The sequence below is a fragment of the Molothrus aeneus genome, chromosome 8, assembly GCF_037042795.1.
Source record: "Molothrus aeneus isolate 106 chromosome 8, BPBGC_Maene_1.0, whole genome shotgun sequence".
NCBI lineage: Eukaryota > Metazoa > Chordata > Aves > Passeriformes > Icteridae > Molothrus > Molothrus aeneus.
Genome location: NC_089653.1, coordinates 10,273,739 through 10,297,994, shown reverse-complemented (window position 1 = coordinate 10,297,994; position 24,256 = coordinate 10,273,739). Strand labels below are relative to the sequence as shown.

General features: G+C 43.3%; 1 protein-coding gene across 1 annotated transcript; it reads left to right on the top strand.

Moving 5' to 3' along the window:
* Positions 1–547: 547 nt before the first annotated feature.
* On the top strand, positions 548–24,056 carry LOC136559457 (dual specificity protein phosphatase 13B-like). Its single transcript, XM_066554686.1, has 4 exons — positions 548–872; positions 14,544–14,735; positions 15,416–15,636; positions 23,685–24,056. The coding sequence occupies exons 2-4, from the start codon at positions 14,545–14,547 to the stop codon at positions 23,897–23,899; spliced, it is 627 nt and encodes a 208-aa protein (XP_066410783.1). The 5' UTR covers positions 548–872; position 14,544; the 3' UTR covers positions 23,900–24,056.
* The last annotated feature ends 200 nt before the right edge of the window (positions 24,057–24,256 follow it).

The window sequence follows — 24,256 nt, the reverse complement described above, 5'->3', positions numbered from 1 at the left end:
TTAAAACACTGACTGGAACAAGTGGAAATCTGGAGCTTACTCTGATGGTAAAAATACTGTAAACACAGCAAAGTAACACACAGAATGCAGCTTCTCAGGTTGCGATGTCTTGCGGGCTGTTTTTCTCCCAAAGGCACGCTCCGCATCCCCCTCCACATCCCATCCGCGCCCGCGGCTCCGGCTGCCGCCGCCAGGTGGCGCGGTCGGCCCGGCGCGCCCCCGGCCGGTCGGGATTGTGCCGGGAGGGTCCCGGCGGGGCCGCGCCGAGCGGCGGGCGCTGCCACCCAGCCCCGGGCCCCGGGCCCGCCTTGGCCGCTCTGTTCCGAATTCGGGTCAAACCCCGGGGGAAGCGGAGCAGACGATGCGAGGCCTGTGCTCGGGAACGCGCTCGCCCCGTCTCGCCGCGGGCGGCCCGCGCCGCCTGGCAGGCTAGGGCACGGCAGGGGCGGACCCGCTGCCCCCCGCACGGGCTAAGGCCGGCCATCCCCTCACGGCTCTCAGCTGGGCTGAGCAGCAGCTGCCCCGCAAGGAGCAGCCGGGGCACCCCCCGCTGGCGGGGAAGCCCTCGGGCTCCGTGTCCCGGCAGCGGCCGCGCCCCCGGCCGGTCAGAGCCGCTGGCACCGCCTGAGCCCCGGCGTCCTCCACAGCCCAGCCCCGCAGCTGCCTCACCCCGGCTGCTGCTGCAGGTCCAAACAGGGTAGCGGAGCACGGGTTACAATTAACAGAATTAAAAATAGGCTTTGAATAAACTGAACACCCGGAGAGGCTAGAAATTTGCTGTGCAGGTGGCACGTTAGGAGCGAAGTGAGTGGTATTATTCAAACAAAGGTAATCCAAGACACCGCAGCGCGGGAGCTTCGACTACCAGTAAGGCAAGTACCTTTAATCTTGTTTACAAACCAGCCCCGGTGCGGTCAGCACCTGCACCGAGCAGTGCGAGCCCCCAGAGCCAGCTCCGCCAGCAGCGACCCCCGGCAAGGCCAGCCCAGAGCTGGGCCCTCGTACTCAGGAACTCCAATATTTGTGAAATTCGAGTTTGCTTTCCAGCTGGCCTTACAGGCTGAGGATCTCTCGCTGAAAAAGATGCTATAAAAAAACAGGCCCATTTTATTTAAATACCAATCTGGCTTGTATTTAAATTTCTTACAGATCTATCTTTAAGATAATAGCCATGAAACACTCGACATGGGTTTCCTTCCTCTCAGCTGATGTTCACAAGTCGATCCTGGGAAAGGAGAGACTGTCCAGTCAGTTACACTGGAGAAAATGTGAAACAGACTATGAATAAAATGCTGTGCAGTTCAAAAACAAAACCTGGGAGAAACAAAATGAAAGAGTAAGAAGTTTGGGGGGGGGGGGGGTGTCTTTTTTTTTTTTTAAATACTAACTCTTTGTAGTTTGGGCTATTTATGGATTATTTATAACTAGGATCGAATTTTCAGAGAGAAATTGGATTTTTAATATCAGCAGTCTTCCTCAGAAAATTTTTATTGAGGAAATATGCTTGTATGGCTGTGGAAGCCATTGTGATGATTGGAGTAAAAGACTACAGAAGGAGAAGACTGGGTTAAATTAATTCCTGCTAAATACCTACCAGAAGACTTGCTGTCTGTATAGGGAGCTGGAGACAGAATTGTACCAGGGTAAAAAGGATAGCATGGCTATTTATAGTGCTGCCTTCAACACCACAGGAATTCAAAGGAAAACTCCAACTCAGCACACAGTCCTCTCATCATCATCTTCTGTCAAGATTAAATGGGGCCTGAGATAATTTCCCCTACAAATCCTTTCTAGGAAGGATCTGTTCCTTTGTGCAACAAGGAACTACCATGGTACAAATCATTCCAGAGGCCAAATCCTCCTCACCCAGCCAAATGTCATCACTTTCCTTTTGGTAGTCGGAGGAAGAGGAGAAAAAGACCCTTAGAAGCCTCAGCACTTAAGCAGGAAAGACCAAAACATTTTGCCTGCTGTACATCCTTTCTCCCTGTACTGTCCCCTGCCCTGCTCACACCGGGTACTCTGAGGGACTTGCAAACAAAAGGACAAATGTAGCTCCAGCACAATCCCAGTGCCAGGCAGCAAAGAGAGGAACAGGAACACAGTACTGGCACACAGTCATGGTCATTCATGGTGTCACTTGAGAGGAGGCCCTTACCCTGTGTGCCCCTCTTGCCTCTGCAGAACCATCCATCTCTGGGGAGGAATGGGCTCCAGTAGGTGTGTGGGGCACCTATTTATCAGTAGAAATTAGCTCTAATATTGAGAGTACAAATGAAAGCACCTTTGGAAAGGGTGTTGGCAGAAACCTGACTGCCACTCTAAAAAAAAGATACATTCCTGGAGTTCCTTAGTTCCACTCCTCTTTTAGCATTATGGTGCCTTAGATCTTTCCTTCTCATCTTCCACCTTCCAGTTTCTTTTTAATAAGAGCTGCTTTTTCATTCTTCACAAAGCACTACAAACTCTCAATGCTCCTCTTTTGTAATTCTGTTACCAAGCTGTCTGCTAGGTGGGGAGCAGAAGGTGCAGGACTTGGTGCTGCCTTTGAGGTACAGGTAATTATTATGTGCATCTGTTATTGTGGTTGCTGCCTCAACAGGTGGAAAACATGCTGTTCTCTGATAGATTTGCAGCACTCCATGCTCCTGCCTTGTCTTTTCTCTAAAGCCAGTCGTGTGGTGTTCCTAAAATAATAAACACAGCCTCACTGCTGCCACAAAACCCCCTGGTAAATATATTTTTATGGGAATGAAGTATTAAAGGATTTGAACACTTACTCACTGAAAGCAAAATATGAGCAGTAAGGTTGGGTAAAGATTCAAAGGCTGGTTTGCTTCCTTTCCCTGGGGCACATCAAGGCTGTACTGTTTGCACTTCAGAGATGGATAGTGGGGAATTACTTAACCTGAAATGATGGAAACAATTCAGACTATAATAATACAGCATAAGAGTTTCTCATATTACATCTATTCCCCATACTGCTGGCTATACTCTGCCTTCAGATTCACGTGCACAACTCTCATTGGAATCTGGAGGAACTGTATTTGAAGCCAAAATGCATTTCATTGTCTTTCTGAAGTCTCTCTGCAGCTTAGTGGCTAATTTCTGAGCTCAAGAGCTGGGAACAAAGCTTGTCTAAACATTTCCCAGTGTCTGTCTCTGTGAGATTCCCATCTGTTGTGTTTTATTTTGAATTTCATCTTCCTACTTTCCTAAAAACACAAAGCAGAAACACATTTCCTCTGCCCTGGAGTGCAGGAGTCACCTAATTTCCCAGCAGGTTCTCTTAACAACATACAGTGGATCCAAGTTTGTCTAAAAATGCTACAAGCCCTTTGTGGAGAAGAAAGGGAGGAGACCAGAAATGTGGGCCAAGTTTCTGAGTGTTGTGAAAAGCCCCTGCCCCCCAAAGGGACTCCATTTCCTGTTTCCCCTCTCCCAAAAATGTCACCTGGGCTTGGGTTTTGTTAAAAGAAATATACATTGCTCAAGTCCAGGATCTAGGTCTTTGGTTTGTGCTTCCTGCTGACACTGCAGAGACTGCAAGAGCCATGAAAGCTTAGTCTGACTTTGGGGATTCACATTTGCAATAGCTGAACAAATTAAATGGAGAGCATGTTAAGTGAGTTGGGAGATTGTTGTTGACCAACAAATCTTCATTAAGTTCCCACACCAAGCTGTGCTGCACCTTTAATGAAACTGATCATTGTTTTTCCTTCCACGTTTCAACTATTTTGCCACCAGGTTTGAGAGAAATTCAGGCTTGCTTGAGGTTTAATTAGAGATAAAATACAATATGAATCCATCTTTCTCCATACATGCACCCAGTTTGGAGCAGTTGGTGCATCTTTCAAAAGGCCAAGTTTCATTCTGTTCCCCACCTGTACTTACTGCCTTGGTTTTTGCTAGTTCTTTTATTTACTGCCAATGACTCATGGAGACTTTGTTCACTGGTTTATGGTGACTTTCTGGATCACTGGTTTGCATCACCAGATGTTTCAGCTCAGGAGTTGCCAGCATGAACCCCAAGAGTTCATATGACTTGCACCTCCCAAAAGCTAAGCCTGTGCCCAGAATAACAGGCTTTCACAGGATTACAGCAAAGTCCTGTTCTGATGATTTTTGAGACTGAAGGGAGGCTACCACAGCTGGGCCTCTGAGAGCCTTCCCTGCAGACCATTAGAGAAATATGGCTCCATAGGTATAACTCAGATACCAAGTTACTCTGCTTTAAAAACACTCTGTCCAGTTTAGGCCAGAGAGGTTTAAGGGAAAAGTACAAAGTAAACATGAGGAAGTACTCAGCAGTACTGAGAATGACACAGCCTAAGCAGAGCAGGATCCTCTGCTCCAGACTGTCTTTGCCATGAGGGGAGAAACAATTACTGTCTCTTTTAAGTATAACATAAGAAACGAAATGTACATGCAAATATAGCATAAATGGGGAAGTTAGCCTTCAGTATTGTCCTTTGACAGATACCCGTTATGGTGGCCAAACTACTTGTTGGCCATGGAGCTTGGCCATGCCCCATACCACACTGTCCTCTGAGTCAGATAACACTCCAAAAATTTAGATGGCACTCAACCTTTTCCATACATAAAAGAACACATCAATCATTTGGATCTATGCAGTAGCACCTCAGCACACAAACTTAGGGGTTTCCAGCATTTGGGCACTGCAGCCTCCCCTTCACAAAGGTTCCTGTTGTGTCCCAGCTTGCACTGAAGAGTGCAACCACAACAGCTGCTTTTTAATAGGATTTTTTTTTTGGTTTGGTTTTTTTTATTTTTATTTTTTTTTGTATTAGAAATTACCTGTTTGCTATGCTATGGAAGAAAATATTTTCTGTTTTTGTAGTGGGTGATCTATGACATTTGGGGACATATTTTTAACTGCTAGTTTGTTTTAGAAAAATGGTAAGAGCTAACCTGGAGGACAAATTATCAGAAATACCTATAATCCCAAGAGCTAACACAATTGCTGGGAAATTCTAGACCTCAAATCAGCTCTGCTACAGAATATGATGAATTTCTATTTTTTTCCCCTCCACAGACTTAGTAGCAAGATTTTACAATAAGAAGAAAGCAATTTGCTTAGCTGACTTGGGATTTAATCTTCCCTTGCATCTCTTAGACTATACCCACATAAGCAAGCAAGTTTCAGCTGTGTTCAGTCTCACTCTGACCTCTGTACTAACTTGATGTACTGGTTTTAGTTCTCAAATAGTGCATTACGTTATAACTCAAAGGATCTGATTAGAACTAGCCGGTATTTTAATGATTTATGAGGGGCATCTGTGACTGCATGGGTAGCATATACATTGTGTCACTGCTGTAGGAGGAATTTGCATTGATCGTACCAGCATGCTCCAAGACAAGAGCGTGTCAAATTCCTATCAGCCTGAGTTCACAAACTTCATCTGACAGGTGGCCAAGCTTGCACTGGGACTGACCATAGTTCTCATGGTGGGAATAAAACAAACCAGCTGGATTGCTTCTAGCCATTGCATTATGAGCAGATTTCCATTCCTTTCTGCTGTTCTGTCTTGCAGTGCTTAAGAAGGTGTTTATCCTTCCCAGTTTTGTAGCCAGAAACCTGGGCCACAGGAACTTGCAATCAGCTCTGTCTGTGGTTTATCCTTCTGCCAGAAGACACTGGTGTGAAATACAGGCTACTGGAACTAACTTTCCAGACCTCTCCATGTCTTGCCATGGCTATCAAATTGCTACCAAGTCTCAGATCAGAGAGGCTGGGGGTGTGAGAAAGGTAAAGAAACAATTAGACAGTACAGTTGCTTTAAAGCCATAATGTCCCTGCATTTAATAAGAGATTATACTACTTTTTTTTTTAAATAACTGTAATAAAAAGACTTTGCAAGCACAGAAAGAATGGTTTTAGGAGCACAGTGATAAAAGGGTTTCTTATCCTTGGTTTGATTTTATGTGTTCTGAATTCTCTTTTGAGTATTGAAGTCTATATCTGCCAAAGCATTCCTAAAATCCTTGTCCCCAAGAGCATGGAAGTCCAACCTTGATGGTTACTCACCTCCTGTTGTAAGCTGCCTTTTGCTCACTTGTAGTGAGTAAAGGCTTTTGACTCACGTTAAACCCAAGGGCAACTCTTCACTCGGGTCCAGCTATCGCTGCCAGTGCTTGGCAGCGCTCTGCCCTTCAGCTGCCTCCAGCTCAGACCTGGGGAGAGATACAAAAAAAATCATCAAGTTTAACTTCACCATCTGCCCCTGTGCAGTGGGAACAGCCTTGTTTCTCACAGGATCACTGAAGTAACATGTATGAAAGGCATTCCAGTGCCCAAGAAACACCAGGGAATCTTGGCTGTCTGCCTCCTGCTGTTTCCCATCTTACTTCCTAGCAGGTTACTCAACCCTCCTGCTATGCCAGTGTAGGGGATAAGTGTCTGCTCACTCCTCTAAGTTGGGTAGCATAGAGCTGTCTTTGTAGAGCTGGTAGAGACCACAGGACAAGAACAAAGAGCAGTGAAACTTCTAATGCCCTCAAACAGAAGAGACACAAGGAAAAAAAAAAAAAAAGAAAAAGCAGCAATATATTGTTTTTAAGATAGAAGAACATACCAGAGCTAGTCACAGGGGAGAAAGGCTTTGCATTGTGCCATCCTTTTCATTAGATCCTTGGGGCAGAAACCATTCATTTGTAATGGGATTCTTTGAATTCTGAAGCCTGATGTTTTCAGTTCTGGGCTGGAGGACACTGCTGTATTAGTTATTGTTAACAGCAGCCTCATTCACCTTCAGATGTGGGCTGCTAAACTCTCTTGGGCCACAGGACCTAAGGGACTGCATTCCAACTGGGGTTTTGTGCAAGGCACAGTACAGGAAATCCTTGGCCTCTAAACCTTGCCAAAGCAGGAAAGAAACATGACTTCAAGTCATTTAGAAGGTGACCTGGGAAAATTAGATGAGGCTAGATTAAGAATATGCAACATGGAGTAAATCTGAAGAATGAAACCATAGCTGAGAGACTGGAAACAACACCCAAGTGACACTTTGTCTTCCTTTGAGTGAGCTGGATGCAGCACACCCAGCAACCCACCTGGCTTTCTCACACTGTGCTCAGTTGGATGTTTGCTGTTCAAATCAACACCCCTTACATAGCAGACTGTATACAAAACAGTGTAGGACTTGGGCTCTGTGGTAGTTGCAATTTCAGCCCAAACAGCCATGGAGATGGAGCAGAGCTTGTGCTACAGCAGGAACAAGCTCTGTCTCCCACACAGTGACAGTGTGAGGCTGAAGAGCATCACAAAGGTGAGCCTCCAGGCCACCAGGTCTGCATCAGAGAACAGATTCAGCGCATTTCAGGCCATCTGTGAATAAATCCAAGCTTGTATGTCTCCCCAGGGTCATGCTGTACTAACATCATCCAGTAACGAGAGCAACACAGGCTCCCTGCAAGTGCAGGCAGCAAATACTGGTAAAGCATTGCAACAAGTCATGAGAAAGCAGCTAGGATTTATGTTGTTCAGGAAGGGTGAAGACTTTGGAATACTTGTACCAAAAAACCAGTGTCAGCCAGACAACCCAGCTGGTTCTGACTGGCAGCTCCAAGAGAAAAAGTGGCACATGTTGCTCCTTATTTAGAGCAACCTGCATCAACTTGCCAGCCTGTCTTTCAGAAATGTTTCATCCTTCAACTTTTCAGTAAGCTTCTGAGGGTGCTTTTAGGAGGAAAAACAGAGTTTACCAATTCAGAGAATACCAGTTTTCACCCCCAACATGTTATTGCTGGAGGCAAGAGAGATAAAGTGATGTAACAATTCTTCAGCCCAGAAGAAGAGCCAGCCTTAACACAGAACAACTAAATTTTAGGTAAGCTTGTCTTCAAGTGTAAGCATAGTGATATCAAAAGTGTTTCATAGCATGTCTAAGAACTGTTTAGTGCTATAATGTTATAGATTGGGACTTCTGTTTTCTTAAGAAGTAGTGAGAAATGTCAGTATTGAATGGAGGAAGCAGTTAGAGACTCTCAGAACTGACAGTGAAGTCTGATGGCTGAAGTCCATTGCAGGAGAAGACACCAGCAAAAATATTTGAGTAGGAGCAGTAGCCTGGCTGGGAGCTATAGAGACTCTCCAATGTGGGCATGGTGCTGCAGTCATAAATAGCATGGAGATGTGGGAGATGCATTTTGGACCAGCTACTGTCTTTGGGTCATATGAAGTGTGTCTGCTGGTCTGCCAGATCAGGTTGGGTTAACGGGGGTAAGGATGCAGTTGGCAGCTGAGAGCAGAGGTACCCAAGGGCTCCAGAGGGCCTGGTTTTGCAGCTGAACTGTGCTCATAGCCAAAAGTCACATCTTTGCTGGGCCTAGGGCTGGAAGGGAGCCAACTTTGTTTTACTTGCTCTTGCTTGCCAATAGCCAAGTTCAGGTCCTTAGAGCTCTACAGTGCTCTTGCTCCAGCTGATGACTTCATGAACACCTAGTGCTGGGAGCAGCACAGCTCCCTGTACAGCCTTAAACTCTCTGTTTCCCTGAATATGCAATGACATCATTGCCACCTGAGGGCCCAAACTCTGGTCTTGGCAGGTAAAAGCCTTTTGGGTAACCTAACATTGGGGTTCTTGCTCTCAATGCATATTTATGTAATGATTGCTGGATGGCTCTAATTAAATGACTGTAAAGCACTACCTAAAATGCACAAGTAATAAATTCTTAATAGCTGATGCTATAACAAGCAGTTACACAAAAGAATATATCGTAACATGCAGATTGTTAACAGTGTCTGGGCCTGTTTAGTGCTCAGCTTTAAATAGTTACAATGCACACTATTAAAGAGCATGTAAAATTTGTAACTAGTAAATAAAAAGTCCAATTAAGAAACAAAATATACCCAAGCTTCAGTGGTGAAGAAGGCACAGAAGAGCTTGGGGTGGATAAACTACCTCTTACCTCTGCAATCCTTGTGGTGGTGCTACCTGTCAGCCATGGTTTCTGTAAAGCATACTACATGTACATTCCTCTGCCTGGCAGAGATTCTGTCCATGCCTCTGTCCTGACTCATAAACATGGTTAGGATCCCACTTACATTACAAATATGTGATCAGGTACAGCAACCCATGGTTTTGCATTTTGTGAGGAAAGGATGGGTCAGGGAAAATTAATTTTGCTGCTCATATTTTTCACTTCTCTTATCCACTCAAAGATTCTGTAAGGGCAATAACTCTACAGAGTTGGTTTCCCATGGCTAAAGAATAAAATAAACATACCTTCAAGACCCAGAAGAGTCAGCAAAATCAGCAGGTGGCCAGGTTTTGCACACTTGGTACAACATTGCTGCACATCAAAGGATGGCTGAGTCTGTCTAGCCACTGTCAGGAGCTGCACACATGGCTGGTAAATACAAATGTACTAACCAGCTGATGACAAGAGAATATTTTATACTACAGTCACAAAAAAAACCCTTCAAGGCCACCCTGCCTTGGGGCCTGCATGCTAATGTACATCCCGAAACAGTCAAGACTATTAGGTTTGAGAGCTACAGCCTGGCCCACAGACGTGCTATGAAAAAATTAGACATTTTTGAGGCTTCTGAGGCCTGGCAATCTGTAACATCAGTGGAAACAGTGGTAAATTCAACATATTTGAGAACCAGGATGGGTTGATTAAATTCTTCCTTACATTTGAGTTGTGCTTTGTATCAAAAATGTAGCTGCTGATTTCCCCGGATGGCACACAGGGAAAATTTTACTTTGACAGTGGGGAAGCATCATAATTCCTCTAAAGTTAGGACAAAAAATGTTCACTAATGCAGCACTGAGAGGAAAAAAAGTCAAATGTTTTTGCCTTCTGCTGCTCAAAGCTGTCCAGATTAAATTTCTTTCAGTAAAGAAAAATTTAGTCCGCTCCTCAACATAGGCCTTGTGTGAGCTGTGGAGAGCAAGTCCATCTAATGGATTTTGCCTCATCCCACCAAGTGGGTGCATTGCCCTAAATGCATAGCTGGGTTACACTTATGGGTCTGGAAGCCTCCACTAAATTTGGAAGTGCTGTTCAGATTACATCCTCCAGCTGCTGAAGAGATTTTGTTACAAACAGTTGGCTACTCAAATACCTTGTGCCTCCCTAGACACTGCCTCTGTCTCAGCTTTCAAGTCCAGCCAGCCCTACCTCAGTCATTGCAGTTTGATTCATACCATCTATATCTCATAGTGCTCCTAGCAATTGATAAATTATTACTCCAGTGAGACTATTGGGTTAAATGCTAAGGAAGAAAGAATGATGACAGTAATACTTGTCATTTGTGTGGCCATGTAGCAACACAAAACCTCTCTCAAACATAGGTTAGCTTGGAGGAGCCTTTCCAGGGGATAGGCTTTCTAAGAAATGTTTATGGCTTTTGAATACATGATAGGCATGAACTTGACATGACCTACTTGGGCCAAGCCCTGAGCTTCAGCCTGGTCTTTTACCACCACAAATCAGTGTATTCGAAGTAAAGCCAGACTCATATCTTCACTGGGATGGCAAGGTTATAGCACATAGCAGCTTGAGAAAACACAGGATGGAGGCTGCTTTGTTCTCAGGATTTAAAAACTTGGAAATATTTTTACTAATGTCATAAGAAAATGGCTAAGTTCTACCCATACAGAAAAGCCAGCATAGGCCTGGGATAATTAAGATATTTGACACTTGATTGAAATGAGCACATTAACATTTTTCTAGTATACACAGATCCCTTCTTTGTCTTGGCATTGGAAAATGCAAGTTAAAGCAGAGGTCGTAAAGGCTTTCAACTAGATATCCTAGACACAAGTGTTGCTTTTTCCTCCTGGCTTACCACAGCATCATGCTGCAGGATTTTCTGCTGCTTCATCTCAGCCTTCATACCATCCTCTCAACTTGATACTGTATCAAGGTAATGTTAAATTGTCAAATGTACTGACTTTTCATTTTGTTGTTTAATTAAATATTGTGGAATTGGAGAAATTGGATAAAAGGTGGCATATGTTTCCAAGGACTCAGACACCTGTAAAGGAACCTAAAGTCTCTAAAGGCCCTCTCCCCAGCATGGCACTGAATAGCACCAATTCTGTTACAGATAAAGCTGCAGTCACTGAATTAACTGAAACCCAACCAAAGGTGTATGCAGTCTGTAGGGGCATTTTCTACTAGGCAGACAGGAATCCCAGTCATGAAGGAGATGTTATCTGGGACCTCTCACAGGACTACTTTCCTTTCTTCCTGGGATAGTTGATATATAAGGAACCATTGACCTGGTTGCTCTCATCACCCAACTGCAGCAAAGTCACTAACACACATCAGTCCAGGGAGGTGTCTGCAGGGAGGCAGGGATGGTGGCACAAACAGCCTGTGTCATACTCTGGGTCACCCTGCATCATCAGAATGACCTGCTTGCAATAGACCTCTGATTGCAATCCTCCCACTAGTTGTAATTAAGGAATTCTATTGCATAGTACAGATACGATTACAGTTGCAGTACCTGTTAATTCAAAATTAATATAAACATAATGGCAAAATTTCTCCTATGTAATTGAATAATTACCATAATACATCTCCAGTAGAGTAAAGATCAGGAATGTTTCATGTCATCATCATCCAGAAAACAGCATTTTAAAACTGTATTGCCTGTTCATACAACACACATCTTAGAAACAGATCCACTACAAAAAGTCAGTATAGAAGAAGTGAGCTGAGAATCATTAAAAACATATTTTTTAATTAACAGCCATCACATTATTACAAATAACCTTTTTCCTTTCACACTAATTTTTTTCAATCTATCCATGTTCGTTATAAAGAATTACACATTACATAGCATTGTTTTCCTTAAACATGTGCATTTCAGTAATGACATTTGCATGTATAAATTTAGTGAGTTAAGATGTTAGACTGATGCCAGAACTGAGTAGTCATTTATTCAGAAAAAAAAATCATGTTTTTCTGTCTGTAAATTTTCTGTGTAAAGCTATTCTTTTTTCAGTGCATTCAATATTCACCATATTAGTTGAATAGTCCTACTGAGGCCTCTCTGATTTTGAATAATTCACAGCCTGTTAGTTACAGTTATTTCACATTTGAAATTTGAACTCTAGTCCTTCCTCTTTATTGGATGTAGACTTTACACAAACAGATGCTATTCTCCAGTAAAAAAAAATGTGACCAGAATGAAAATGAAATAAGTTATAAGTTATGAAATAAGTTATGCTCCCTTTTAGAAACAAAACAAAACAAAACAGTCCTGGAAGGAGCCCTTTTCCTTAGGTGCACTATATGTCACAGTTATCTGCCCAGCTCCTGTGAGGCTTAGGAAAGCAAGGCTGACAGCAGCCTTCAGTCCTCTGAGGTAATAGGAAAATTAAAGTATTTATACAGTGGAGAGGGCAAGAGAGAAGGATAACAGGCAGTACTGAATAAGAAAAAAAACCAAAACAGTTTAAAGCAACTTTACAGGGAGTGAGAAGTGCCCTAGAGTGGCCATTAGACACACTGCAAGGAATTAGGTACATCAAAAAAGGGGAACATTTGCTGCAGATATTATGAGGTGGGACGGATTGGAGAAGGTTGTTATTCTTGAAAATACTTAATGAACTGGCAGATGGCCCTGTGGCAAGGACACAGGAAATCCAAGTCCCATTTCTGCTGCAGATCTCCTGAGTGGGATCAGAGAAGTGTCCAAGATCACCAGCAGGAGCCAGGCAGAGCTGGCACAGGGGACACTGGGGTGCCCAGTGTCAATGCAGCGATCAAAATCAATGGCAAATACCTGTTCCAGTAGGGAATTCCTCCATGCCCCCTCTTGCATAAAGCCATCCAAAATGGGCAAGAACATCTGCTTTCGTTTTCCCAGTAAAAGCTGACACTGGAGGAGATATGCACATTTGGGAGGGGAGCACATTCCACAGTGGAGCTCTTTGTAAAATGCTCTTGTAACAATGCAAGACCGTTCTGGGAACATCATTTGGTGAAACTTACAGTATCCAAGAGGCCAGAGCTGCCATGGAGGTGGCAGGAGAAGGTGTATTGAAATGACAGAGGGCTCCTCTTGGCAAGTGGGTGGCAAGGCAGATCACCCCATGTGCATGGCAGAAGGGTGACTTATAGGGACCATTCCGTGGCCTGACACTTCCCTCCTTCTTTTCTATGGATATTTCAGGGAATTAGTTGCTTCATTTGCCCTTCAGCAAGGCACATATTAATATGAAGGTGCAATGAGCTCCCACGGCAGGCTAGCCTTCAGACCCTCTTGCTCAGTCTTTGTGCATGCAAAATAAAATTACACCAGAATGTGAACTTAGGGCTAGAGAAAATACCTGGGTAGGAAAGTAGGAGAAAATTTCACCACATTTGGTGTTTGAAGAGAAATGGTCAATGGAGGTGCTTGAACTTAAATACAACCTATTTGTTAACAATAAATATGTTCAGCAGAAAGATGCAAGATTTCAGGTTTGCTGTCCTGGACTGTTTTACCCCAAACCACCCCTCAAATCATTTATGTACAAGACATGTTTCAGGCAGTGCCAGAGCAAGACTTTGACTCACTGACTACAACTTCACCCATGTCCTAGACAGGTGCTTCTGTTCTAAGGCTCATGAGTTGACAGACTTCCTACTATCTCTGTAATGCAGATATTTGGGTCATTTTTAGCGCATGCAAGAAAAGAAGTATAATATTTTCTTAGAACAGAACCCTGGGAAAAATGTAATTTCTATTACCCTTTAAAAAAGTCCTCCCAACAGTTCATATCTACAGCTAACACTGCAGAGGAACCACTATTTCAAAAGAAATGTACCATCTGGAAACAGAGTAATTCCAAAGATAAAGCGATGCCTAAAAAAAAGTGTTTCTCCTTGTAACTGAAGTACTTGCTTCAAGATTAGAAATTGGATAGTTCTTGGTGGGAGCAGAGAGGAGAGAAATGCAAATTAAAATAACTTACTAAAAAAAATTAGTCAATGCTCATATAAATGCTCAGCTGGAATCACTGGAATCAACATTTCTCATGAGGACAACCAGTATGGCCGGTAAACACTATTGGAAAGAACCAAATTACTCCTTACAGAGTTTTCCCCATTGAAGTTGAAAATTAATAGCTAACCAGTGAATAAGATTTTTGCATGACCAATTCTACTCAGTCCAGATCAGTTTGTTGAGCAAATCAGAAGACAAATCAGATTAAGTATATATATAAGAAAGCCTTAGTTACCTGGTTAAAGGAAAACCTCAGCATACCAGGTTGATTCTTTGTTTCTACACCCTTTGAGTTGATATATTTAAACAAAATATTTTCCATAGCATTACCTCTTTCCATGTGAAAGCAGAAGCCTTGTGCTGGCACATGAAGGGCTGGGCTTTTTCTCTGTGCTAATAATAGCATTTAGAATTCCAGACAGTAGTAGGAACTTCCCCATTTCCTATGAAAAAAAATTAATCTTTAAAAATATAATGAAGTTTTAAACAACTTTTCGACAAGGTAAGAGGAAGACAGGAACCTGTCAGAAATATCTCTGGCTGGTGGTGAATATCTTCTCTCACCTTTCAGGATGGCCTGGGACTCCTTGTGCAGCCAGGACTTACGACGACCTAGGATAAGAAGTGCCTCAAGTGGGATGCCCGACAGTGGGAGCAGCACTGGGACACCATCCCTGGAGGAGCTGCGGCGCCTGCTCTGCACACGCACACACCCCACAGGGCACGTGGATGAAGTCTGGCCAAACCTTTATGTGGGAGACCTGTAAGAGACAGGAAGGGCTGAAGGTTATTGCAACTCTTCCCCCAAATCTTCCACTCTTTATTTAAAAACAGAGAGCTAGGCAGTAATCTGGGACCTCTCACAACAGATCTAAGTGTTGAACAAGATTGAACTGTGCATAGGATGCTGTAGGATAGAGAAAATGCATCCTAGCTGACTAAATATCTCCCTGCCTCCTGGTTTCTCCTCCTGCATTAGTGCAGGAGTGACACACTGCAACAGCCCACTGGAGCTGTGGCATTGGTACTTTAGGCAGTCATGCCAAAGCTGGGTAAAACAGGATCGAGGTAATTTTCTCCTCACTTTGCCAGATGGCATCAGTCCTCTGAACTGATGGATACTCAGAGACTTCTGACTTGGTGAGAAAGTCTTTGAAATCAGAAAACCCTTAGCTTGTGCAGAAATATCTCCACCACCACCTTTCATCAGTTGAGAACCATCTAAACATATGTTTGGGAAAAAACTGAGGGAAATCTAAGAGTTAGTTTCTTAACAAGTCATTTCTGTCCTAAAGCATTCTGATGAACACTTTGAACCTGATCAACCTGTCAATAAAATAGGCACTATCACTTCCTGCAGTTGTAACAAACAGCCCATCAGCAGCATGTTCTTCCCTGCATTGCAATGCAGCAGGCAAATGTAATTCCCCATCTTCCCTCCAGGTACGTTGCTCGTGACAAGGCGCAGCTGAGCCGCCTGGGCATCTCCCACGTTGTGAACGCCGCTGCTGGGAGGTACCGCATCAACACGGGGCCCAAGTTCTACAATGACCTGCCTGTGCATTACTACGGAGTAGAAGCAGAGGACAACCCCAACTTTGATCTCAGCATTCACTTCTATCCAGTTGCTCACTACATCAGAGAAGCACTGAATTCTCCAAGAGGTAAATAAACTATCTGTGCATGTTGCATATTTTCTGCATAGTAGACAAGCAGGGAAAGTTATTCAATATTACTTAACATAGACCAACCCACCTGCGTGTAGGTAAGAATGGAGATACCCAAACAAAGTAGCGTCCTACCTGCCTCCTCAACTCCTACTGGTAGTTCTTCTGTTTCCCTGAAACAGGGAAGCATGCACTAAACAGGCTTTTAAAGGGTTGTTATTCATCAGCAAAAGACAAAATAGCAAGTATCCTTCATTACCTACAGGGACACTCTGACCTGGGAAGAGGCACATTATTTGATCTTTTCAAATTAGTGATGGGATTTAAAATAAAAGACAAGCGCAACTGTCATATTTGAGTAAGATTCAACTATAATGCTACAATCTGTGCAAGTCCTACAAACAGAATAGGGAAGATCTTGCTAGAAAGCAATTCTATAGAAGGGAGATCAAGCAACATTACCAGTCTGGAATAATGTTATGCTGTTGCTAGAAAAAGTATAACTTTTAAATAGGAAGAAAGCCCACTATATCCTCAGATTCACTGAATATGTGAATAGGAGCCAATAGGAGATCATTGCTACTAAGGGCAAGCTTTCACAAGAGCAAGTTATCACTGTGCCACAAAACTGTACAGATACTACTCAAAAGGAAGTGATTTAATAAGAGAACAGTTGTACACTCACTAAAACATTTTGCTTGCATCATGGTGAGCTTTAATTGCAATCAGGTTCCCAAAGTACTAACTTCCCAGCTTAATTGTATGCATTGGTAAGTCTGATCCACACCCTACTAGCCAGGAAGTGGAGGCACAGTAACTGCAAACAGTGTACCTTCATGCTAGGTACCTGTGCATTTCCTGCTCTTTGGAGGGCTTGTTCTGTTCTGTTAGAAAATATTTGCCCTTGTGCAACTTAGGGCTGCATTTGGGGAATTTGGATTTTCACCCATTTTTATTATAGCATACACTCTTTGCAATTGAAGTCATTATTGGCAGTGCTCCAGAGAAAGGTAAGATCCAAAATCTATTCATATGTGTGTAAAAGCAAAGTTCCAAATCAATTGACAAAAGACAGAAAACAGCAGATGAATTGTAGAAGCCACAATAGCAAACAAAACTAGTGCTTTGCAAAATGCATGCCGAAATACTAAGTTATGAATGCAGAACAAGTTACAGCTCAAGACATATTTATCCCTGCTCCCATGCATTTAGTATTGCTTTACTGAACTCCATATGGAAGTAGAGTTCTGGGAATGGAGACAAGGTGAAATTTAATCATACGCTGTCCAGCTGTTGCTGACATTCATCATTTTGAGGAAAGAGCAACAGTTTAGAAAATATATAAACAAGATGTTCTGGAAGCATAATTTCCTGAGGTACAGAAATTTAGCAGCTAAATACCCATGACCTGTGCAGGGATGAGACAGGGAGGGGATTGTTATTCACATCATTTAGAAGAAGGAAAAAAGTGATGTTGATTATAAGCAGTGAAATTGAACAACAAAACAAAATATACCAGGTGACAAGAGGCCTGTCCATATTAAATACAGGATGTAACAAGGTACTACTGCTTGGTTGAGAAGTCATTTAAAACTGCTGCTTAACTGTTACAAGCAAATTCAACATCAATTTTTTTCTTTAACATAAACATATTATCCTTTTTACCTAAGAGGACAAGTCAAGGTTAAGACTGTATGAGGCACAAATGTATTTAAAACTAAGAATCAAGTACTCATTAGAATTAGATAAGAACTGTTATTTCCATCATGCTAGAAAAAGAAATCTGATGCTTTACACCACAAGTCCAGAAAACAGCATAGACAGATTTATTCCAGACTCCTACCTTAGCCGAACAGAATATTATCTTCGATGATGTAAGGAGTTCATTTTTAAGGCAGTTTCTTAAAACTGAGGTGTCAGAGTGTGAGCAAAAGGAAGCAGAGACTTGCTCCTACTTGGGAGCTGTTCCTGTCACAGTGGTCAATGGCTGAATTGCACCCTGACTTCCTTCATAGTCTTTGTTGCAGAAATTAGACAATATGTGCACTACTATTGCAGCCATGCCACATCAGCATTATTTTATGATCCCTACTTCCTTGACTGCCTTTCCTTCAGCTCAGCCTGGCAGTTTCTTTGCCATGTAAGAGAGCTGTTTGGGAAGGCTCAGACAAGAACAAACAAGATGCACAATCTGTCCCCTTTCCTACAAGGAAGAACATGGAGTTGAGAAAGTACTAGCCTTCTCCCTTATGGTCAAGCTCAAAGGACAACACCTTGAATATCAATCTTGACCCTTTGAATGGCCACCGGTGCAATTTGCATTTCTCTGGAGTGCAGCTAAACCTTAACTAAATCAACAGGGCTTTGTGAAGTCTAACAGAAGGAGGAGGGAAAGAGAACTTGATGAAAGAATGTCATGAAAACTATTAAACTAAGACTGTGCTGAGAGAAAGATTCCCAAGTAGAGAGCTTTGCCTTTTATTGACCTCTGAACATGTTTAAAAAAAGCAGGTTAAAACCACCCATTAAAATCTTGAAATGGCAGACTCTCAAAGTCATTTCCCTTCCTCCACTTCAGTAGAGCAAATGAAAAGCTAGGCTCTATGTCCTGTCACCTTCTTATTGGTAGGAATTATGAAAGCTGCTTAACTTTGGAGAAAAGGGTCTTCTTGCTTGACTCCACTGTAGGTGCATTACATACATCAGTCTGACCTCCCACTCTGCAGCAGATGACAGCTCTTACCTGCTCTGCCTTGCCACTATTTAAAGCTCTCCGTAGGCTTCTTGCTATTTTCAGCTGTGACAAAACAGATACTGGATTAATCAGGAAATAGGCAGTGGATTCTGCACCTGGCTAAAATCTAACAGGAGATGAGAAAATAGTAGAACAAGCCCCTAGGGCCCATTACCCCAGCTGAGCTCTCCTGCTGAGCAGAATGCTTCAGCTGGATCCAGTGGAGTGAGGGCAGCTGGGACATTCACTATGGGTGACAGATCTGGAGCCTCATCTTAAGCCAAATTGAATCCATCCTGCAAGAAAGCAAGGGCTAGTTTAGGACATTTAGCTCATTTAATGATGATTAGCAAAAGGACAATAAGTTATTATGTGTTTTAATGACTGATCTTGTTCAACAACATTGAATTTCCTAACTTGAATTGGACCAACAAAGTTGAATGTGCAAACTTTATCCCTAGTGCAAACCCTTTGATGTTAGTAGAGTTGGATAGAATATACATAATCCGCTGTTAAAAACCAAGTATTATTGTTCTGCACAAATCCCAGACAGATGACAGTTATTGTCTGCCTCTGCAAAAAAGTAGCTTGAGATGTGTGGTGCAAAATTTCAAATAAGGATTGCAAGATTTAATAATGCCAGAAGCTAAGTGCCCCTACTTCTCCTCAGTTAATCCCATTATTCCTAAGGGATCCTGTTTCATGCTCAGAGAGGAGGTTGCAACATGGTCCCCTAATGTGAGGCCAGTCCAGCTTCTTTTTGCACTGTATGTTAAATCAGATGGGGGTGGGGAAGACAGAGCTGGAAGCTGACAGCTCATGGCACGGATTCTGTGGTGCGGGAGATGTGGTTATAACCTCTTCGCCTACCACACGGCAGGGAGCTCTGTGAGCGCTGCTCCCCGTGGCTGAGCTCCAGCAGCCACCCAGCAATCCCAGCCTGAGTGCTGGGACCTCTCAGCTGCATCCTGCATGGGGCCGGTGGAACGGCTGGAATCGCGCACCGCAGCCAGCCCACGGTGGAACGGCTGGAATCGCCCACCGCAGCCAGCCCACGGTGGAACGGCTGGAATCACCCACCGCAGCCAGCCCACGGTGGAACGGCTGGAATCGCCCACCGCAGCCAGCCCACGGTGGAACGGCTGGAATTGCCCACCGCAGCCAGCCCACGGTGGAACGGCTGGAATCACCCACCGCAGCCAGCCCACGGTGGAACGGCTGGAATCGCCCACCGCAGCCAGCCCACGGTGGAACGGCTGGAATCGCCCACCGCAGCCAGCCCACGGTGGAACGGCTGGAATCGCCCACCGCAGCCAGCCCACGGTGGAACGGCTGGAATCACGCACCGCAGCCAGCCCACGGTGGAGCTGGAATCGCCCACCGCAGCCAGCCCACGGTGGAACGGCTGGAATCGCCCACCGCAGCCAGCCCACGGAGCAGACTGCCTCAGGCGCTGGTCACATGCAGGATGCCACCAGGGGTTCAGAGTGTCACTTCACCCATTTGCAGCCGCTGCTAAGAGACGAGGGTCTGACCCTGTAAACAGAACCAAATAGTAACACAGCTTTTGTTTCCTTGCTCAAGTTTAACATTCAATTTGTTTGCTAAAAATAATCAGACAGTAAATTCAAATCTGCTTTCATTAGAGCAATTTTACATTAATTAAATCATTTCACATGACTGATTTATCTGCAACAAACAAGTCATTTTATTGTCAGTGTACCAGCATTTATCATAGCCCTTGTTTCACTATGCACAGAGGTTAACAATGTTGGAATACATATTGCACTTGTAAAAGAGATAATATACCTACATCCTCATGGGAACAAATGATTAGAGAACCATGGAGATTAGGACCAAGGTCAGTACTTGGGGCTTGTCCAGGTTTTTGCTGAGACACCTTCTAAAGCTCTTTGCTGGTAGAAGAGAACTCTTCTTAAGTGCAGATAAGCCAGAGAAACAAGGAAGAAAATTCAGTGTATTCTTTTTGGACACAGTCTTCTCTCAGACACGGACACAAAACAATAGAGAGCCAGCCTGTACAAGCAGGAGCCTGGCATTTGTTCTGCTTTCTGTGCCTCCAACAAAAAACAACAGGCAATATTTAACAGCAGCATTTATACCGGTGCTCAGTTTGGTCTTCAGTTCAAGACTGCTAGTGGGCAGAGCATTTTCAAAGGCAGAAGTCTTCATACAGGTTGGGGAGGAAAGACTCAAACAATTTTACAAAATTTAGATTCAGAACATCAAGTCTCCTGTCCCCCATCCAGTTTATGCACAAATTTAGATTTAATTTCAAAATATATAGTGATGCAAAATCAAATCTAACATCAAGGCCAGTTGTTTCTGGTTTCTTTTTTTCTTTTTTTTTTTTTCCCCTTATGATGCAGTTCAAACCATAAATTCTTTTCCTTTTAGTTTGAGAGTGCTGGTAGCTTAGAAGTTTTCAGACAAAGACAAAAAAAAACAAAAACAAAAACAAAAACACCCAACCAAATGAAAAAGAGTGGTTCTGATTCCAAGAAAAATTTTCAGAACATTTTGTTTCTTGGCTTCCGTTATTTGGGGTGTGCATTTTGGGTGAATCTCTGGATTTCCCATTCCTGCCAACACACTGCATTTAGGCCTCCTGCAAACTACTGGGGTAAAGATTTTTCAAAAATCTTGTGGCCTTACCCTTTTTGCAGTATTCTTCAAAGTGAAATTGTGCTCCTGATTCCTTTATGCTCCTCTGAAAATCTCAGACCAGGGTTATTTGGATCCCAAGTGCCTCCTCTGGGGAAGATAATGCAGCATACATACCCTACAACGTTGGTGGAAAGGCTAATGGAAGTGCAGCACATTGAATAAGAAGTCTGATGGAAATTCAGACTAGCATTATCTTTTAGCAGGGGTGCAAAACATTTCTCCATATGCCCATAGAAAGCAGGACTTTACTTCCAAGAATTTACATGAAGTTAATGGAATTGACAGATAGATGCAATTTAACTTGAATAAGGGCATCAATATCTCAGTAAATTCTATTAAACTGTATCTGGATGAGAAAACAGAAATAGAAATTCTGCAAAACTGGCCTTACATTGGAAAACCTCTTCCTTCCCCCAAAGGTTTTGATGCCTGGTCCAAGTCTGCTGTCACCAGAGCTGTTTTTGCCACTTCCTTGGAGACTATATTTGTCCCTTTATTTCTACTGAAGACATGTCTATCTTTAGAGCTGTGCTCAGATTTCTCATGCCAGGATAATGAGAGGTGGCTGTGTCACATACATTGTGGAATTCAACACTTCTCTCAACCTGCTGGCCAGAGCAGCTTTTCACAACACATGCTCACCCTCTCTGAGCATGTGGCTGTGCCATCATCATTAGTCAGAACTAGAATGGTTGCTAAATAAATACTCTGTCATAAACAAAATGGGATTTAAGATGAAAAGCTGTGCACAAAGTACCCAGAATTAACACCTAGGGTGATGGGGGCAATCAGTCTGAGAGTTTTGTCTGGTTCTAGGTTCATCATCCAACAAGGATATTTTTGTCTTGCTCCCTAGTAATAGAGAGATTAAGATGCTGTAAGCACAAACAAAACAAGGAACTCACCCTGAAAAGCTGTCTGTTCTTTCTACCTCTCCTTACATTTTGCAGAGAAGCAGCATCTGAGATAGTCTATTCCATATCCAGAGGAAAAAAGTAACCTGGGATTGTCGTCGCTGATTTTTCATCTTTTCTGGATATAAACTATACTGCCACTAAATTGCATTTTGTACAGCTATACAATGAACCAACAAGAGACCACATATGGGACAGTCTAAAAAAATAAAATTTAAATAAAGTAGAAAATACTTTGTTTCAAACTTGTGAAGATTTCCAGTGAAGAACTGTTCGGAAATTTCCATGCTAAAAAGACATTTCCTTCAGCTGCTTTAATGGGAGGTTGTCCATTTGGTAGTCAGAAGTTCATATCTGCTTCTAATCACTTGTTACTCTACTAATGCTGAGTTGCTGGGCCACAGTCTGTGAGAGAAAAATGGATCTGATTGCAGCAAAGAACAAGAGAGCTTGAAAATGTTCAGGCATGGTTATAATTGAGTAGAACAGTTATACAGCAATTGAGTTTCACTCTCAATTAAAAATTTCTCATTTATCTTACCATGTTTGTGAAGCATTTTACAATATTTACAGGATGCAAATTTTCAGGTTTGGAATGATCTCTTTGTTTATATCTAGAGGGAAAGGACCAAAACCCAAATTCTTCCATCTGAGAGCAAAATTTTCTTTTAATTTAAAAACTTTCTTTAATTTCAAATAAGACCATTTAAAAAAATATTAATCACCTTCCAATGGATCAGTCACAGATTAGAAACCTAGGAGCCAGTTGCAATACAGAATTGAGCTTCTTAGGCTGCTTCCATTCACGATCACAGCAGGAAAACCAAAAGCAGAACAGGAGGGAGTTACCCTCCTGGATCCCTGGACGGTGTTCTCTGAGGCACACTTATGGCAACAGGGGAAGGACTCATCATGTTACTCTTAATCAACTCCTAATGAAAATGCACACTTTGCACTGAAATCTCTGGAAAACTAAAAACATTTCATAAACTGTCTTCCTATGGTCACTTAATAAACAGGGGAAAATAGAGGCATTAGGGAAGGACAGTGATTAGTATGGGGTAGGCTATAGAAATAAAAATGCATTAGTGAGCTGGTGCAAATGCCATATACAAACAGCTGTTCTTGATGATAATGCCCATTTTCTTCACACACTTGCAAAAAAGCCTGAGCAGCAGTCAGCACCCTCAGAAAGCATTTCTGCCCTAAGCAAGAAGAAAGAAGAATTTGTGGAAAACCAGGAGTGTTGCTGTAACAGCAGTGAGCAATCCTGAGCATTGCACTTCTGAAATCCCAAGTTTCCAAGCCCTCTAGCAGTAAGTGACCTGCCAAGTCTGCTTCCCACAGCATGGCCATCAAGTGTGAACTCTTGAAACTTTGCCAGCAAGTACATCATTCCCAAAACCACACATGAGCAAGCAGGGAGACAACGGATGGCAGGCTGGGCAGGAGGGATAAGGGTGTGCTGTCAGGCTGACAGCTAAGCTCAAACAAGCAACTATGGATCCTGGAACAGAATTAGGAATTGTCTGTCCCCAGCCAGTAAAAACCCCATGTTCCCCAACCAGGGGAACTGCGCCAGGGCTGCTCTGCAGGGCTGTACACACCTGTGTGCCCATCTCTAATACCAGCTTCCATCTCTGCTCCAGCACAATAACCTCCACCATGAGGCCTGCTGGCATAATTGCAAATCTCTCTCCTTTTTCTAGGCAAAGTACTGGTTCACTGTGCAATGGGAATCAGTCGGTCTGCAACTCTTGTCCTGGCTTTCCTAATGATCTGTGAAGGTCTGTCCCTCACCGCCGCCATTCAGACTGTGCGCTCCCACAGAGGCATCTGCCCCAACTCTGGCTTCCTCCAGCAGCTTCGGGACTTGGACGTCCAGTTAGGAAGGGGCACGGGCAGAGGAGCAGAGGCCTGCTAGTGCCAAGAAGAAGCTTTGTCTCCTGGCACCAGCCCAAGAGATGCTGCCCTCTCTGAAGAGTGCAAGGATGCTGTCAGGACAGCTCTGTAGCTGCGTGGAGAAACTCTGGGCAAAGGCCGAGTGTGAGCAAGCTCTTAGGAACTGTCAGGCATGTATTTTTTGCATAAGCACACTAATTGGAAAGAAAATGAAATAAAGAATTCAAGCTGGCAGTTTTACTCACCTGGGCCTGTTTATTTAACTACCTGTTGGGCAAGGCACAGGGAGCAGCTGGGTTTTCATGCAGAATTAAAAGTCAGCACAGTCAACTTGAAAAAATACTTTTTACTTGCTTGTAATTGCATTTATTTGGCAAGA

What these genes read in the sequence shown, in the direction of transcription:
- LOC136559457 (XM_066554686.1), top strand. Translation starts at nt 14,545, where the DNA reads ATGGCCTGGGACTCCTTGTGCAGCCAGGACTTACGACGACCTAGGATA. An exon ending in AACCTTTATGTGGGAGACCT is followed by an intron (nt 14,736 to 15,415) that starts GTAAGAGACAGG and finishes TCTTCCCTCCAG; the next exon opens with GTACGTTGCTCGTGACAAGG. An exon ending in AGCACTGAATTCTCCAAGAG is followed by an intron (nt 15,637 to 23,684) that starts GTAAATAAACTA and finishes TCCTTTTTCTAG; the next exon opens with GCAAAGTACTGGTTCACTGT.